The 19,120-nt window shown below is 36.5% G+C and overlaps 1 protein-coding gene across 1 annotated transcript; it reads right to left on the bottom strand.

The window, feature by feature from the left end:
- LOC109225852 (ABC transporter G family member 24-like) lies at positions 441-18,127 on the bottom strand. Its single transcript, XM_019390641.1, has 14 exons — positions 17,760-18,127; positions 17,518-17,594; positions 10,894-11,160; positions 10,238-10,301; positions 9,997-10,143; positions 9,753-9,787; positions 9,503-9,576; positions 8,244-9,175; positions 7,719-8,015; positions 6,843-7,334; positions 5,173-5,321; positions 4,775-5,064; positions 4,551-4,684; positions 441-722 (listed from the first exon to the last, which is right to left on the bottom strand). Exons 1-14 carry the CDS (start codon positions 18,032-18,034, stop codon positions 566-568), a joined length of 3,390 nt encoding a protein of 1,129 aa, XP_019246186.1. The 5' UTR covers positions 18,035-18,127; the 3' UTR covers positions 441-565.

Here is a 19,120-nt window from a genome sequence, read left to right as displayed (position 1 = left end):
GGGGAATTTGATTGTCAATTATACCCACATTTGAATTAAAAAGAAATTCAATTAGATGGTTGTGACATAAGTTGTACATAATTTTAAAATTACTATTTACCAGTTAACCCACCCCATTTAATTATTTCTTTTCTTTTCTTCGTTCTTCTTGTTCCTCTTTCACAACTTTGCACCCCAAAATTTCTCTACCATTAAAGGTCGTTCGAAGCTTCATTATTTATTCTTCAATTCTCCTTCCAGATTCAAAGTTGATAACCACTATTTAGATGAGAAGAAAAATAGGATATAAGAGAATTATGGAATGCATTATTCTGTAATTTAAATTTAAAAAAACGTATTTTTCATTATAAAATTTAACCATCTGTATGGCTTATGAATAAAGAAATCCTGTAAGCAACTCTACCATTCTTTTTCTTTGTGCAAATAAAATGAGTCCACCGTTGTTAAAAGGATAGAAGAGCTCAAGAATTTCATTGCAGAAGATGAACAATACATATATACATTTACATATGATATATGCAACTAAATGATAACTACAAAGAAAAACGACGCGGATAATCAATTTTCACTTCTTCTGGAAACTTATCATGCCGATGAAAGCAATGATACGACTACCTAAACCTATGAGGAGGAGAACGCACAAAGAAAGACTCCAATCATGGAGACTGTATCCCCAATTCATAAGTGCACCACAACGTGTTATGAGCCACACACCATAATACCTGAAATCACATAGCATAATGATCAATTAAATGCAACTTCGAATTTAAAATTATGTACAAGGTATTTTGCAAATTTAAGATTGCTGTACACGCGGACATTACGTCAATCATCCCTATAGGATTCCTGCTGTAAAATAGTGTATTTTCAATTTGATATGTTGTTTGTGGAAAATCATTCAAGAAGGGCTTTACGAGTAAAGTAAATGTTGTCAAAGATCCAAAAGTCTTTTACATCTGTATTTTCTACATCTTGCGTTCTGATCTAGCTCTCTGCTTTCAATTTTTGCAATCAAAGCAAAGTAATTTAAGGAACTGAAAATTTGCCGAGTTCATCTAGAATGAACCATCACAGGAAGATTAAACTAAGATGAAATTTAAAAAAAAAAAAAAAAACATTTATTTTTACCGCAGGCACATGCGAGCAAGTGAGAAGATATGCGAGTATGAAGCCTTAATCTCTATATTTGAACTAGGTTTCCGTAGGAATTAGTAATTTTTTGGACAATTTCTCGATTTGTGCATGTCATCCTTGCGCAGGGCAATGCTAATCCTCTCCGTATTTTTCCAGTTTCATTGAATTTCCCCAAATGAACATTCATGATAATAAATGATGCCACAATTTCAAGAGTCAATCATAGTTACGAACAAAAACTGTGGAAAAATACATGTGCAAAAGAATAAGAGAGTTCTGCCCAAATAAATACGACGGGAAAAGAGAATACCCTAAGAATTCAGTGAGTGAATGACGAGAAAATTCCACAAACAGTTAAAACGAGAATGCCGTTAAACTTAACTTCTCAAGGCCACTGGACCCAAGCAAAATACTACAGATGCAAAGCACATGGTCTAGTCAAAGAGATGACTTTCTGTTCTCGATGTTGTCATCTTTTACCAAATATCTAGTCTAGGAAATAACTTAGGCTCTTAGGTTGTCACCTACTGAGAAAGAGTCCGCTGTTTTACTTAATGTTCTGTCTAACAGCGGTAGATCTCTTTTTTCTCTTAGATAGGTAGAGTCGAAGAACGACTCTACTTCTTGATGTGAACAATAAGAAGAGTACGTAAGAGGGTTTAGCGGCACGTGATATTTGAACATAGTATGAAGTCAAGCTATTAAGCCCGCTGAACTACATGCATATATGCCCTTAAAGTTACGAAGAGAGCAAAATTGATGTGCATGCATATGCCCTTGAATTTACAAAGAGAGCAAAACTTATGTGTAATGATCATTTTTAGAATCTTTATACATATCTACAATACTAATCGTATGCCATCCTCAGCTATCCAGAATCGAGTTCCATTATATGTCTTGTTTTCCCACTTATCATTGTTCTCTCTTCTACCTCGTGTCTTTGGAAGCACGTGTTTTGTTCACAATTTGACTCCGGAAAAAGATAAGATAGCTCATCGTGCTACTTGAGGAAGCAGAAGGGACACTGATGCTATTCACCGGACCTTCAACGATACCTTATGTCCGCTAATATTGCCTTCTTCGAGACCCAGTCATACTTCACAGGTTCGGGTGAACACTTAGACATTTCTTAGGTATTACCAGTTACATATTTTAAAGATTTAGTCACTATCTCTCATTCACCTTACTCCACTGCTTCGATTTCATCACCTACAGCTCCAGGTCCACCCCTAACAACTCCAGATCCATAATCTACAGCTCCACCACTCTTGACTTAACATCGCTATCAGTTTCTAGCTTCATGTCCAAATGATTCATGTCTTCTATCGGATCCTTCACCTACTGCAGACTTGTCTCCTCCTAGTCCACCAATCGCACCCCGAAAAGATATTTGATCCACTCTTAATTCGAATCCCCATTATATTGGTTTGAGTTATCATCGTTTATCATCACCCTGTCATGCCTTTGTGATATCTTTGTCCTCTATTCCTATCCCTAAGTCCACATGTGAAGCACTATCTCATCCTCGATGGTGATAGGCTATGATCGAAAAGATGTCTGCTTTACATGATAGTGGTACTTGGGAGCTTGTTTCTCTACCTCCGGGTAAATCTACAGTTCATTGTTGGTGGGTGTATGCGATCAGAATTGGTCTAGATGGTAAAATTGATCTACTTAAAGCTTGTCTTTTTTGCCAAATTTTATCTCAAAATTTGGGCTTGATTACGATGATACTTTCTCCCTGTAGCTAAAATAGCATATGCCCGTCTTTTTTTTCGATCACTGTTCTTAGCCATTAGCCTCTTTTTCAATTGAACATTAAAAATGCTTTTCTCCATAATGATCTCGAGGATGAAGTATATACAGAACAACCACCAAATTTTATTGCTCGGGGTCTAATGGTCTTGTATGCCGGTTGTGTCGGTCCTTATATGATTTAAAACAGTCTCCTCGCGCGAGATTTGGTAAGTTCAGCACGATTATTCAGGAATTTGGTATGACTCGCAGTGAGGTTGATTATTTTGTATTCTATTGACATACTGCTCATAATTTGTGCATTTATATGGTCATTTATGTTGATGATTTAGTCATCTAAGGCAATGATGAAAATGGTATAATTAAATTGAAGCAACAGCTCTTTCAGTATTTCCAAATAAAGGACCTAGAATGATTGAAGTATTTCCTAGGCATTGAGGTTGCGCAGTCCAAATTAGGAATTGTCATCTCACAGTATAAGTATGCCCTAGACATTCTTAAGGAGATAGATATGACAAGTTGTAGACCGTTGACACTCCTATGGACCCGAATGTTAAACTTCTACTATGACAGAAGGAGCCTCTTAGTGATCCTGGAAGGTATAGGTGGCTAGTTGGTAAGTTGAACTATCTCACCGTACCTCGAACTAACTTTTGCCTTTCCTGTCAGTGTGATAAGTCAGTTTATAGACTCTCTGTGTGATAGTCACTGGGATGCAGTTGTTCGTATTCTGTGATACATAAAATCGGCCCCAGACAAAGGGTTGCAGCATTTTGAAAATCGAGGTCATGAGCAGATTGTTGGATACATAGACGCTGATTGAGCTGGCTCGCCTTCTAAAAAAAACCTACATCTGTATATTGTGTTCCGTAGGAAGTGATTTGGCATCTTGGAAAAGCAAGAAACAAAATGTGGTTACTCGATCTAGTGTAGAAGCTGAATACAACCTATAACTTATTTGGATTAGACAGTTGCTCAAAGAATTGAAGTTTGGAGAAACTAATGACATGAAACTTGTGTGCGATAACCAAGTTGCCCTTCATATTGCATCAAATTCCATGTTTTATGGAAAAGATAGATTACCCCTTTAGGGAAAAGATACTCTCAGGAGATATTGTTACAAATTTGTGAAGCCAAATAATCAACTTGTGAATATTTTTACCCAGTCCCTCACTGGTTCTCATATAACTACATTTGTATGCACTAGCTTGGTACATATGATTTGTATGCACTAGCTTGAGGAGGAGTATTAGAATCTTTGTAAATATTCTAGAATATTAGAATTATAGTATAGGATTAATTAGTGATCAATTAGTTCCTGTGATTATGTACTCTTGATTTTCTTTCCTATCTTAGAACATGTAACCATAACTATTTAAACCCTATTAGCTTGAGGGAACAATCGAGTTCTCTCAAACTTCCTTCTTTCTCACAATCAGGAATTCCAGCGCACAATATGGTTTTGCAGGTTGCCCATTTTGCAGGTTGCCCCTCATATCCATCATCAACAGTATTACCAATTATATATACTCATCTAATTCGAGCATTTGAATGGTCTTTGCCCAGGAAAGGAGCCAAGATTTGCACAGCTAGAACCATTAAAGTAACAAGTGCTGAACCTTATATTGCTCGATCACTACAGGGAACTGTCAATAACATACCTTTTGGCATTTGAGATGACAAATGCCTCCAGTGCCCACTTTGGATAGCATAAATCTGCCAAGACCTTGAGGAATTTACCACCATCGGTGCGAGATGCAATGAGCGTCAACACCACAGGAACAAGTACCGAACACTATGTAGAAGTGAAATTTGTTAGTACGGGATATGAAAAGAAACAAAAACTGTAGCAATATAACATGTTTCAGCGGGAATTCATGCTCACCAGCTGGGAGGGACCAGGTGCTAGGAAGATGGCAAATGCGTAACCCATTCCAGTCACACAATACACAAGGCAGAGTAACACAACGTAATTAGCTGCGAAAGAAGATCTTGGATTGCAGAAGAAGTAGTACATTGATAGATATACAGCAGGCTTAATCACTGTGTTGAAATGATCTATTGTATCTTTGGCAACAAAATGAGCAACGCTACTAATGCCAGAAGCACTTTCTCTCCAATACTGCAACTTGTCCAATGCAAATGTCCTTAAAGCCGCAATTTTGCATAACAAAGCTGAAAAAGAATTATCAGAAATACAAACTGAATCAGAAATTCAGGAGAAGAAGTTGTACTCTGAACTAGTATGGACTTTTACTCCCTTGGAAATGATTATCAACTTACAGACAGCAATTATTGTGTGTGTATAGCCAGGTGCGCCAAAGCTTTCATCCCTCACTTTGGTTAGTGATCCTAAGCAAGCTCCAGCAACTAAGAGAATGAGATAATCTATTGCTTGCATTTTTGCTTCACGTAATCTTTGCTTGCTTATCCTGGGATAATTTGAAACACAAAAAAATGTGAGAACTCAACTGCAGTGTAAAAACAGTGATTTAGAAGCTTATTCAATTAAATTTGCCCATGCATCCAGCAGTGTCGTGTAAGTAAATGCATCCTAAAAAGAACAGCATTTTCCAACAGTTAAGTCATACCAAATTTGCTCTCATGGTACAGCCCAATCGTGGCCTGATTTTCTACTATAATTTAACAGGAAAAGTTAACGTACTCAAGATCTGACTTGCCCAAATCTCCAAATGTGATATCAACCTCAGTCAACTATGCTAATACTTCTAATTGCTACTACACGCAGGTAATGATTTACTCTGACAAGTGAATATCCAGGGGAAGTTCCTCGATATAACATGGTTCTAGATACATCATAAGAAGGAAAACAAACAACATAATACCCTCTTTAAATACTCCTTAAATGTGATGGGAAGAAGTAATTTAACAGGGAATGATCAACTTTCCTGCAGCTTGATCTGAGCTGGCATTATTTTATTTTTTATTTTTTTTAATTACCAATGGCATTATGTATTATAGAATAGGGCTTCAAATCAGAACTTAACACAAGGGCTTAAATAAGTAGACAAATGACAAGACGAGGGGATGCACGTTTTTCTTTATTTTGCACGTATTTCTTTATTTTATTTCTTTACCCTTACTTTTAGTTGCCAGAAAGAATGGTGGCAGAATTAAGAGATGATTTATTTCATAATTTTCAGAAATGGATTCCTTGCCAATGGCTAGAAAATTTTGATTGAGTCGACAACATATACTCCTAGGAACAATGGAATTCCCTTTGAATGATATCAATCAGAACTCCGGAATTTCATAGTGGCTCTTATCAAAATTGACCGGCCTTCTTCTTATTGGATGAAATAAATCTTGATCTCTGAAAGCGTTCTTAGCTCTTCTTTTTGGGCTTAATTTTTTCCACGAGCGGGGGATATGCACATGTGTCCCAAAGTGAAAGAGTATATTCAAAAACCATTATATTTTCTTTGTTTGTATCAAGATGACCTCGGTTGAGAAACTGATGCACAAGACATTAGACCACTGTAGGAGATTCAAAATATTGCTCATTGGTGCAGGCAGCTTTGACAACACTTCTCCTCTTCAATGGCTTCAGATTCTACAATGAGATATTTCTCCCAGTGGACAAATTGCTTGCCTGGCAATATTGATGTAACTCAACCAAAAGTAGATACTGGTTGCAATATCAGCAAACAGATTATAATATCAATTTCGAGCAATTCCGAGAATTTAGTAGGTAACAGAAACATGGGGATAACATAGCTCAACTTGTGGGCAATGTCAAAGTTCGTGATAGCGAGCTGGGTAATGGGTGTAGAGATTATTTAGGACCCAATTCCCAGACTGATGGTTCGATATCGATACATAAATTTTGTTTGAACTTACCCTGTTGTAAGCTTTTCTCTCTATTGTTAATTCATAATAAAAACACATAAAGAACTATCCGATGAAAAGAAATTGGTTTTGTGAATATTTACCTTCCAATGAAGTACTTGTATTGCAGAAGAACATTTGGAGTTCTCCGGTTGGAGAGGTCCTTTGACCTCATAAAGTTGTGCAGTATAATATCACGTTGGCGCTCCACGTTAGTCTTCATGTCTTGCCACATTTCCCCAGCAAAGGAATGTTCCTCTGTTACATGATCAAAAATTGCTTGATTGCCATTGTTTACATCCACTGGTGAAGATGCAAGTACAGCAGCACTCTGTTGCATTTCTGGGGGCACAGAATAACCATTGTGAAGCATCCACAACACGGGAAGCTCTTTATAGTCCACATTTGAATTGGTGGTTGGTTTGACCAGCCCTTCCAAAACATCTATGAAGTGGTCTGGAGGATTAACTCGTTCGGGTACATCGATACCAAGGCCTGCAAAGTAGTCCTCAACTTTCTTTACAGGACCATGGTAGACTACAAGACCACCTTTTGCTAAGAGTATCAAATCATCAAACATCTTGAACAAGGTGTAGCTGGAAGAAAAAAGTTGCAAAAAGGTGATTAAGAGAAGGAAATAATTAACAGCCTAAAAAGGTCCACTTCACTTTATTTACAGTTTCACAAAACATTGTTTTTAGTGGACTTCTGGGTTGATTTCCAATGACGATGAAGGCTAAGTGGCTTCAGTGACAAGACAATGGGAAGCATAATTTATCAATCAGAAGGAAACTTCCACTAGCTAGAAGAAGATTTCTTCTGTTTAAAAAATTATTCACTTAACTTATAAGCTGTCTGACATTAACAACTAAAGACTGAAAGCTTTTGCATTTTTGTGTTACAAGACTAAATACCTATAAATGGAAAGGATGAATGTACATGTAGTATCAGAATCCAAGTCAACAAATTCCGGTGGTTACCTTGGCTGGTGGACAACCATGCAGATATTGACTCCTTCAAGGGCTTCACGTCGAAGTGCTCTGATAAGTAATTGAGAAGATGCACTGTCCAGTCCAGATGTCGGTTCATCTAGAAATAGAAGTGATGGTTCCATTACCAACTCTAGCCCAACATTAACTCGTTTCCGTTGGCCTCCAGAGATACCTCGCTTCTCCACTGTTCCAACCAAGGAACCCCGCACGCTCTGTAAGCCCAAGAAATCAATGACTCTCTCAACAATAAGAACCTTATCTGGCTTTGGCAAATCTGCTGACAATCTTAAAATTTACAAAAAGTTAAAAATTTATTCTTTTAAACTACCAGCTACAGGGATCAGATGAACTTGAGATACAAGAAGATACAAGCCAGCAGTAGTCAATAGAATAATGTGTTTGCTGCTTGTTATGTGATTTAGAAGTGACTGAAAATTTTGAAAGTACCCTGTGCTGAACATTATAACCCGAGTAGGAAGGACATAGTAAGTAACGAAACCAACTATTACATACCTGCACCTTGCACTGAACCATAGATTCTCCTCGACAGTCAAGTTTCCATGCACAATATCATCCTGTGGCACAAAACCAACGATTTTTCTGTACGAATGAATTGGTTCTGGTTTTCCATTTATGAGGATGGAACCAGAAATTGTACATCCAACAGTTTTTCCTGCCAGAGCTGAAAGGAGAGTAGTTTTCCCTGCTCCTGATGGACCCATGACAGCAGTAATACGACCGGGCATGATTTTTCCATTAACAGATCGTAACAGATGCTTCTTTTTACCTTTCAAGGTAACAGTTAAACCTGTAAACCCTATCTCAATTACAGGTCTTTTCTTGTAATCATTATTTGTGGCCATAGAGATTACACCAGAGAAAGTAAGGTTTTTGTTCTGCTGTTGCTGCGCTTTTTCTCTCTCAAGTTGTGCATATGCATACTTGAAAATTTGGCTATGAGTTTGAATTTCTTTTCCTTTAGGCTTTTTGGTTTTCAAATTTTTTTCTTTAATTTCCAAACTGAAAGATTCTGAACTATCAAAAGTATGATCTTCAATTTCATTTATCACCTCCATCAAGGGAATGGATCCTAATTCTTCTACTTCAGACGTGCTTAGCGAATTCTTGGACACTGAAGAGGTACTGTGCTCCTTTGATGAATATGAATTACCATCGATATCAGTATCTTCCTGATTCATTATCATGACCTTGTCACTGATTGTGACATTTCTCTTGCGAGAAAATTTGCGAGACAATTGACCTTGCAATTCAACAGCATGCTTTTTAGCAGCCTCTTTTGCGGCTTTCCACCTTGCACGTGCCTGTATCTTTTGTTTTACAACTTTTGCAGCTGCTTCCCGGGATCTAGCAAGTCTCCTTTCTCGTATGGTGATGATCTGGTCCGAACAGTTGTAAATTATAAGGAGAAGTGTAGCTAAAGCTGCCTGCAGGAATGAGCAAGATTTTTATCTCCTACGGTGGTATAACTTCTTAAACATCAAACATGAATAAATTCAAATACTAAAGAGAGAATTTTTACGGGATCAATTTCAACTTTAGCTCTGGGAAGGTAGTACAATAATATCAAATTTGTTATCACCAGAAGGGTGCTGCAACTTCTTATGGACAACAGAATAGTAAACTTTAATTGAAACCAGAGTTATTTTGTTGCATTACTGAATCGAGTTCTCACCTCATATAAACCTAGAAACAGCTGGAAACTATGAAGGGATATCAGTCAGGGCAATTACTAGATAATAATCAAAACTTACAATGAGCATTGCCCCATATGCATGAATATTCTGACTTGCAGTGTTCGGATTACATGAAGTCAACTTGAAGCATCCTGCAAATTCATCAAGAGGTGAATGCTTAATGAAGCAGCACCACTGGAGAAAGAATCTAAATTCATGCTATAGCAATATGCTTAATGGAAATATAATTCGTTATTTATTTTGCACTAGAAGATTTCTATTTTAGCAATGTATTGCAAATAGTAGGCACTTTCAAACTGGAACTTACGTTTCTCAGCCGTAGAACCTGTGGGGCAGTAATTCCTGAAATTACAGGGTAAAGAATAAGCCTTGGAAAGACACAAGAGGAGCAAAATTGATGAAATATCGTAAAAGAAGTGTGTTGTGCATGTAGAACTAACTGGTAAGGATTTTTCTAAAGAATTTCTGTAATCAGATATCAGCCTGATATCAAAATTTTACAACTAGAAGACAACCAGACTGTTATCAAGAGTCGGGACAGAAACTACTACCCACTAGTACAAGGATTCTTCTCTGTATTTGTTGGACAATATGATCCTGCAGAACAGAATACCTCTGAGCTGCTGCGAACATCAGACCAAATGTTTGCCCCACCACAAGTATGATTTGGCTGCCCAGGAGGTAATTGATAACTATATCTACAGACATACCAATAGACATGTTATACAAACAACAAACGGGCAGAAGGAAGTAAATGATCAGAGCGATCTTGTATCAGGAATCTGGACTCACGGTTCGCATATTCCAGTATTCACATTGAGCGTGGCAAGTGGACAGTAGGAACCTAAAGGGCAGGCTGGAAAAATGAAGAAAATTATCAGAAATCCTTTCTTTTGTAAAAACTCAGTCAATAAGGTACTTATCAGAAAATAATTACAGCAACTAAGATTTAAGAAGTCTTCAACATGTAACCAAAATAAGTGAAAAACAGTGTTATACTTAAACATTCCATGTAAAGTATATACATACAGACATACATATATATATATACACACACACACACACATGTACGTAAACACATTGTTGTAAAACATCAAATTAGTGGTCTTGGCACTAAAATAGATACATATGCGGAGTCAACAACAATCAATTATCATTTTCCAAATAAAACAACAACAAGAAGCCTCCTTGTTCAACTGTAATTGCAGTATGCTAGTTATCTCTTATATCATTTTTACCATAATGCTCCTGCAGTCATGCTTACGTACGGGACTTTACTGTCCACTCATCGGTATTAGAAAATAGAACTAAATTACTATCTTGATAGTTGATACTAGAGCGTAAAACAAGAACAAGTCGTTGAAGGAACAGAAGAATAAACTGCAATCTAGTTCTGTCCAAACAAATGGTTGAGGAAGAGATATTGACAAGATTGACGATATACTTACGTATCATACAAGTAAGACCGTGAGGACAGAAGAAACCCTCACAGCAAGGCTGACAAGTAACAGTTCTTGCTGGTATTTCTCGAGAATCTCTTAGGTCAGGATTCTGATCTGGGTCGGTGCTACATGCCCATCCTGGTTCACAACCTGGAACCCAAGAGGTCAAATTGCAGTTTCTGTTGGCCTTCAAATAATTAGACCCTGATGTTATGGTGTTACTGAAGTAAAAACTGATTTCTGCAGCAGTACACAGTCTTCGTTGAATATCCCCTGTTCCAATAAATATAATTTTCATATCATCTTCGAACTGTAGTGTAGCCTGAAGAGAATGATTAATGGCACGAAATTCTAAGCAATAGGAAAGAAGAAGTCAAATCCAGTCTGTTCCAGCATCATTTTCACTTCCATATAACAAACAGCCACAAGAGGATGAGAAAAAGTACTCATTTCCAACTAATGCAAGTAACATAGGCTAGAAGATAGTCGGTTTTTCTTTTCAAGTTAAGTGTAAATAATGCTGGAGAAACAGGAAGATGGTGGGAAGGAAAAGGTAAAATTCCAAACTAGCAAAGGTGCATTCCTTTTCTTCAACCGTCTATTCCTGATCTGAGATCTTTAGTAGACTTCAGCTCCTTCTCATTCTGAGTCCTCTCACCAGGAATTTTAAACGCTTTGGCAAAGACAAGCGATAGTCCAATCAGTTAAAACCTTAATTGGCACAAAGTCTAAGTGTAAGCTGAGACTAAAAATCTATGACTCTGAGGTGATATAGTGTATTCCAACAAGCTTTTTCTGTTTGTCTAACTTCATTCTTCGGATGCATTTATGGTGTTACAGCAAGCTACTTGATGGGCTAGAAAAGTGAAACTCATCATTGTGTCAAAGTTCCATAAAATATAACAGGTGTGAACTCTTAATCTCTTTTCATCCGGACTACATAATCATCAGCCTTGCATTAATCCCTTTTTTCAATTCTTTTTTCCATTCATTTCCTCCCCTATATAACAGGAAAAAATTTATTCATAGAAAATGATATGGAGAAGAGAGAAAGATAAATTCATTTACGTAAGGAAAAATCAAAACATAACTTGATAGAGGTTTCTTAGCTCCCTTTAGGTCGGATCATTGGATGATGGAAGTCTTTGAAAAGAGCCTCTGATTACCAGGAAGACTCTTCCTTCTATAAGTTGAAGAAGTACAATAGGTCTAACAGTGAATAAAAGTCAGCTACAATATTCCTCCTACACCACAGGAACAAACAATTGTTTCTCCAATTCTTCTAAACAGATGGTATGTGCGAAATTGGACAAATTCATCTCATTGAAACGAAACACTTTTCCCCTTTCCCTTTGACTTTCCTTTTGCTCTTTCTTGGGTGGGTTGTGCAAAACCATCTTATAACCCCATTAAAGGAAACATTCTTCACCGCTCCACTCCATACGCACCTCCCCTCACATGTTAAGTCCAAACTGGCCAAACTGTCACTAGAACTGGCAATTGGGCTGGGCCGTGGGCGTGCTCATGAACTTGGATGAACCATCCAGGTAAAAGAGGCCGAAGTGCACCAGGTAAAAGTACATATATATAGGTATAATAATAAATTTAAATAGCTACTTTTATAGTCGGTTTGATTCGATTTTTTTCGGTTATTTTTTTATTAAAACCAAAACCAAACCAAATTTGATCGGTTTTTAAAATTCAAAACCAAAACCAAACCAAACCTAAAAAGTATCGGTTTTTTTTATCGGTTTGGTTTGGTTTTCGGTTTGGTTCGATTTTTCGGATTTTTATGAACACCCCTAGCTGGGCGTGCTCATGAACTTGGATGAACCATCCAGGTAAAAGAGGCCGAAGTGCACCAGGAGCCATTTTTAGGTTTCTGTTTAAAAGATATCCAATATTACAAAGTATTTAAAACATAGCCACAACTGATTTGAGGCTTAGAGACCGTTTTTTCTAAGTAGCAGAACCCAGCAAGGCCTGTTGCTCGAGTAACACCAACTTGTGAACTGCCTTGATGAATTTGAACTCTAGGGAAGTTAGCAACAGAAGGCTGAGTAGATGATTGGGTTAGAAAGCTTTGAGACTAGCTCATGGTATAGGGTGTTCTCAAATTTGGAGTTTGACAGTCTACAACCTCTTGAGATGATTGAAGAGGAGCAAGCAAACTCTAAAACACAAAAAATGAGAAGCCATAGACAAACATACCGGATATACACATACTCAGAGACGCTGAAAGCTGGAGATATTATAAGCAGCCTCAAAAGGAGAAAATCTGTGATATTCAGGACACTTTTTCGAACTCCGGGATAGTGTTCGGAAGACTATCCTGGAGTTTGAGCTGTGGAATTCCAACTTCAGGACGTTGTCCTGAGTTTGAATTGTGGATTTCGAACTTCAGAACACGGTATCCTGAAGTTTGAATCTTGATTGAAAAATTGTTCTGAAGTTAAAAAACTTGTTTTGAGATTAAGTTTTAACCTAAATGTTTTGGATCTTTGTATGGGATATAAGTTCGATCAGTTAGCATTTTTTTAGGTACGATAAGTTGAAGCATTAACAAGAATAAATACAATAGTCATTGTTGTATTCTATTCTTCAGCTACTTCTACATCATGCTGTAGTATTCTTACCGTCTTTCCAAAGCAATTAGCAATAGTAGGTGGCTATGCATAATACACGTTAGTTATTGGAGGTTTGAATTGGAGTTGTTGTTACTCAAATGAGTTAAGTTTGAGCAAGTCTATCCGCTATTTTAAATTGTGGCTACTTTTAAATGCACTGCAAAGGCTGGCTATGATTTAAACAGCTCTCAAAGTGGCTTTCTCTCCAATTAAACGGAAAGATAAATAGCCACTTTTAACCTCCGCTATTAGAGTTTAGCCAGTATTTAAGAAGCTATTAGGATTTAGCCACTCCTTTCACACGGAAAAAGTATTGGACAAAGACACCTCCAACTAAAATACGGAACTAACTCCAGCAATCGGTTCTGGAGTTTAAAGATATTACAAGTGGAACCCCAATACGCTATATTGGAGTTCAAAAGTCTTCTACCTGCAAAAATTCAGCACTGTATTCTGGAGTTTGAAATGTGCAATTAAAAATCCAAGAATAATTCATGAGATTTGAACCTTTATTGATTCAACTCTAGGAATTATTTCCTGGAGTTTGAGTTCACTGCTCCTTGACCTTTTCCTAATGAAAACACTTTTCAGATCATCGTCTTCAAAATAGAAAGACCCGCTTAAAATCTAAACCCCAGGCTTTGTTCTTGAATTTTTAAAATTCTCTAAGGTGAACAAGTATATATTCGAGGAAGAATGGTTTGGATTCGCTGAAATGTATTTGGATGTGCTCATAGTGGTTATGGAGAAGATTTAGGATTCAGTTTCATTTTCTAGTATTTTAAAATTTCGACCTCAGTGCTTTCTTCCTAAATCTTAAGCTTTTTAATTCAGAAATCGATAGTCACTCTCACCAGAAACACTAAGCACTCAGAGTTGAAAGCTCCGCTGCTCCAGACATTGGTTCTGGCCACAATAGTTGCAGCACCAGATCAAACGACAGTGCTAATAAGTACAACTTCACCGCTCCTGCTAAGCTTCCGATCTCTAGGTCCACCTATATCACTATCACTCTCGGTCTCGAATGTTTTTTTATCATTCTTTAAGTAAACTCAAACTCCAGGAATCATTGTTGGAGTTTGAACTGAAAAAGATCAAAAAGTCCAGTCATTGTTCCTGATGTTCCAATAGCACAATTCAAACTCCATAAATTATTCCTGGAGTTGAACTGATAAATGTTCAAACTCTAGTAGTTGTTCCTGGAGTTTTTCCATGTTCCAGCGTAGAATATTTTTGTCCAGATTTTATTTTCACATTAAAAAGTGGCTACTTTGCAAATACAATATAAAAACTGACAACTCTAATAGCCGCCCCAAAAAGTAACCATCCCAGCTAATTTTTGCCCCAGATTATGTAGTCGAGCCTTGTCCAGTCTGGACCCAAATACCATAACTATGTCGGTTCCAAGGTTTTCTAGCACAAGCCTGACTGGAGTCGGAAAAAATAATAATAATAATAATAATAATAATAACTGGTCAGACTAGCCGTTTATGCAGGTCAAAATTGTTATTCGACCGTTTGTGGACCACTTTTCTCAACATTTTTATAGAACTATATCCTTTTTGCCCCAGATTATGTAGTCGAACGAGAAGTTTTATTTTGTGTCTCATACAACTAACAATAGTTGTATGAGGCTCCTTTTTGTCTCATAAATTTGTGGACCTCAATCTTACACTTTTGGGTCCACAGAAATCGGGGTCCACAAAACTGTGAGACAAAAAGGTTGTCTCATACAACTAGTGTAAGTTGTATGAGACACAAAATAAAATTTTCCGTAGTCGAACCTTGTCCAGTCTGGACCCAAATACCATAACTATGTCGGTTCCAAGTTTTTCTGGCACAAGCCCGACTGAAATCGGAAAAAATAATAATAATAACTGGTCAGACTAGCCGTTTATGCAGGTCAAAATTGTTATTCGACCGTTTGTGGACCACTTTTCTCAACATTTTTATAGAACTATATCTCCCCCCCATCTCCCCCCCAAACAAAGAAAAACTCCTTTTTCCTCACTTTCAAAGTTCATTCTTCTAATCTCAATCCAAATTTATCAATTCTCAAGCTTCAAGTTTCAATATATAAGCTCTCAACCAATGATTTGGAATTTGAAATTTGCGATTCAACTTTCAATTTAAACCAGCTCAATTTAGGTTAATTTCGACAATTTGGTACGTCCATTTCCATTCTTTCTAATTAATTATATTTTTTATATTTAAATAGTTATTAGTTCAATTTGAACTTTTTACGGCATCTTCTTTATCGTCATTCAATGTCATCTATAAACATAAGTAGTTTAAGAAGGATGTTGTCAGAAATACCACACTATGTATCAACTGAGATTACGTGAATATTAGCCATTCTAATAAATTATGTATCATTAACCTTTTATATTATTCGTAAGTGAAACAAGACTTGAAAAATTAAGAAGAATTTTAGCTTATCAGCCAATTGAATACGAACATACAGTTTCACAAATTGCTAAAATTATTTAAGGGTTGCTGATAAATTCATAATTAACAATAACATAATGTCTATTTGTTTTCATTTGACTTATTGAGAGGCATGTTTTTCCTAAGTTCCAACATTGTTTTAAATTAGATTTGCATTTCATATATAAAATTTAATTGTTAATGATTGCCTTTATTTATTTAGGTAGAAACTGAAAAATAAGTACTACTAACCTTATGATGTTTGTTAAAGCCTAGAAAATATGAATATAAAAGAATGTGTCAAGCACATAGACTTGAACCAAAACAATTAAGGGCGATTGGTTGGAGGGATTGGAAATAGTCCAAGCATAAAATCTCCCAGAAAATAATACTATGTTGGTCGGAGAGATTAGGAAAAATAAATACTACATACTTATGCGAGATTTGGTTGGCCATATAAGAAAAAATAATTATTGCAGCTTTTGATTGACAGTATTAAATAATACCCGCATTAAGTTATGTGAGAATTTATGTATAGTTTTATAGATTAATTTGGAACATGAATGTGCGTTAGCATTTTTAATGCGTATTAATGTATCTAAAGAGAATAATACTCTTAAAGTAGGTAATCTCTACATCACATTTTTGTATTATTGTTCACCAATCACCGCATGAAAATTCCTATATTAATAATCACCATATTACAATTCCTTCATTATTATTCATTGCACGGACAATCCTTGCATTTTATTCTTTGCATAACCAGCATGTGAACCAAACCAAGCATAGAATTAGCTATTCCAATAATTGGGAATATGTTTTATGCAATGTTAGTCGCGCATATGTATTAAAAAATCCCCTAATTAAAATATATAGTCCATATCTAGCAGGGTCGAGTGATGAAATAACTAATATGGGGAAGATTGTGAAAGAATTATTTATCTTCTGAGAAAGTTTGTTTCAGCAATTGAATTCTTGTATGGTTATTACTAAGTACTAACTAATAGCGGTACTGTTTTAACTTCAACTAGTGAAATTTTAACAGTATTTTTTGAATATAAAGAAATCTTATATTGCAAAATTCAAAGAAGAGATTAACTATTAGCATTACCATTTGCAATATCAAATAATATTTCCTTGAAATATGCCACCTAATTCATCTAATTGGTCCGTTGTGAACCAGTTAGAACTTGTTTCACCCACCAAAAGAGTAGATGCTATATATTCCAGTGTAAATCACAGCGTTCTGATCTTATATAGCATCAATTACAAACGCGACTGACAATCTGATCTAACAAGGTGAAAGTAAATGCACAACCACAAATTTGTTAGTATAAGAAAACTGTGATTTACAACCGTTGACTTTATTTCAAAAGGACAATGAAATAGCATAAATTTTAATGCCACTTTTTTCCACAATTAATGCCAAACAGTCTCATTTATCTTCCATCCAAAAATCACAATCGCAAAGGAAGAAAAAAAAAAACGCACACAGTAACTAAAATCAGTTTATTCTCTTCCAAACATTTCTGTCGCACTTGATTTCGTGCAAATAAAACTTGAAAATACGACGTACCTCTTGTTCTGGTAACACAAGCACTGAGAAAAGTGAGATCCGATGAGTAATTGAAGGCATGATCCCACTCTTCATCTCTGCAACACATCGTATATTAGAACTAAACTACATATCCGAAAACATAAGGAATCAACTAGACCGAATATTTGCCTTTTTAACTATAAATTACTTCACTTTCCCTTTCGTCTCTTCGTGATCAACTCCCCACACACACATTCACATAAATTAAGCAAAATATTTACCGATTTAGAATGCAGAATTTGAATTTATCCGCAAATTCGTTGTCGAAAAGGTTGTGCGTCTGATTGTATATACGGTTATATACAGTTCGAGTAACTAAATCAACTACCGCGGGATTATCGAGTTGTGAGGCGGTGCCGGCACCGTTATCGATAGGTTGACTCCGAACTGAGCTCAACTGCACCAAGTTCACAAGCACGATAATGACGGACAGCTGGAATGTAGACGACGGCGACTTTCGCCGCCGCCGGTGAGTCGCCGCGGTAGCAGCGCCCATTTAGGAAATTTAGGAAATCAGAAAGGGAGAGAAGCGTTTTAGCCAGCTTTTTGCTGGTATATAAGAAAGGAAAATGGTGAGAAGACATGGCGCGGGTGAATGATTAAAAAAATTGAATAGGCGGAGAATAGTGGGTCCCATCTTCTGCAATACGAAGAAGACCACGTCTTGGTCTTAACCGTAGCCGGCTGGCTCTCCATTTGCCAGCTTGTTTCAACATTTTCACGGTTTGGCTAAACCGGTGGCGGATTGAATATCTTTATGTATATATTTCTGTTTTTAACTTTTTGTTTTGGCTCAGTTAGGAGGCAGAGGAATAGGCCGGCCAAGTAAAACTCGAAGTATCTTGCACGTTTAATAGATCAGGGTTTTACAAGTGTTTGAATCTTTATATTGAAATCTTAATAACAATTAACCTGCATGCCTGCGTCCTTTTAGGGACATTGATAAAAGGAATGATATGGAGAAGAAGTGCCTTAAGAAAATTATCTAAATTTTACTGCCTTTATAGTCTATTGGTATTTATTAAGACCTCGTTTGGTCATAGATTTTGGCTTTATTTTTTTAAAAAGAAAACTGAAAACATTATTTGTTTCTGAAATATGGTCATGTTTTGAGAAAAAAAATTCAAAAATTTCCAAGTTACCAAAAACTGGTTTAGGGCAACTTTTGGGTATAAAATTTTTCTTCCACTAACAAAACTTCAATTTTTCTTCAAATAAAATGCATGTCCAAACACAACTTCAACTTTTAAAAATTCTTTTTTCAAGTTTCATGTTCAAACGTGTATAGGGTCAAATTCTGGCCATTACGTCTCCATGTTGGTAGGAACGACCAACGAATATACGCTAACCGAAGTGAGGGCACGACCTAAGAATGTCGGCGTGAAGTGTATCATCGGTTCTGTCGTCTCTCTCGAAGGAACGCGACCAATCTCTGTATTACTTTATTATTTTAAGGAGGGTCTCCTATTATATAAAGGAAGACCCCCATGTTGTAAAGGAAGAAGTTTATTTTATTGAACAAGCTCTCTCTCTCTCTCTCTCTCTCTCTCTCTCTCTCTCTTGAATATCCAATCTATTGGAA

This window comes from Nicotiana attenuata, chromosome 5 (assembly GCF_001879085.1).
Source record: "Nicotiana attenuata strain UT chromosome 5, NIATTr2, whole genome shotgun sequence".
Lineage (NCBI taxonomy): Eukaryota > Viridiplantae > Streptophyta > Magnoliopsida > Solanales > Solanaceae > Nicotiana > Nicotiana attenuata.
Note: the sequence above shows the minus strand (reverse complement) of the source record. Positions and strands in the feature narration are given on the sequence as shown.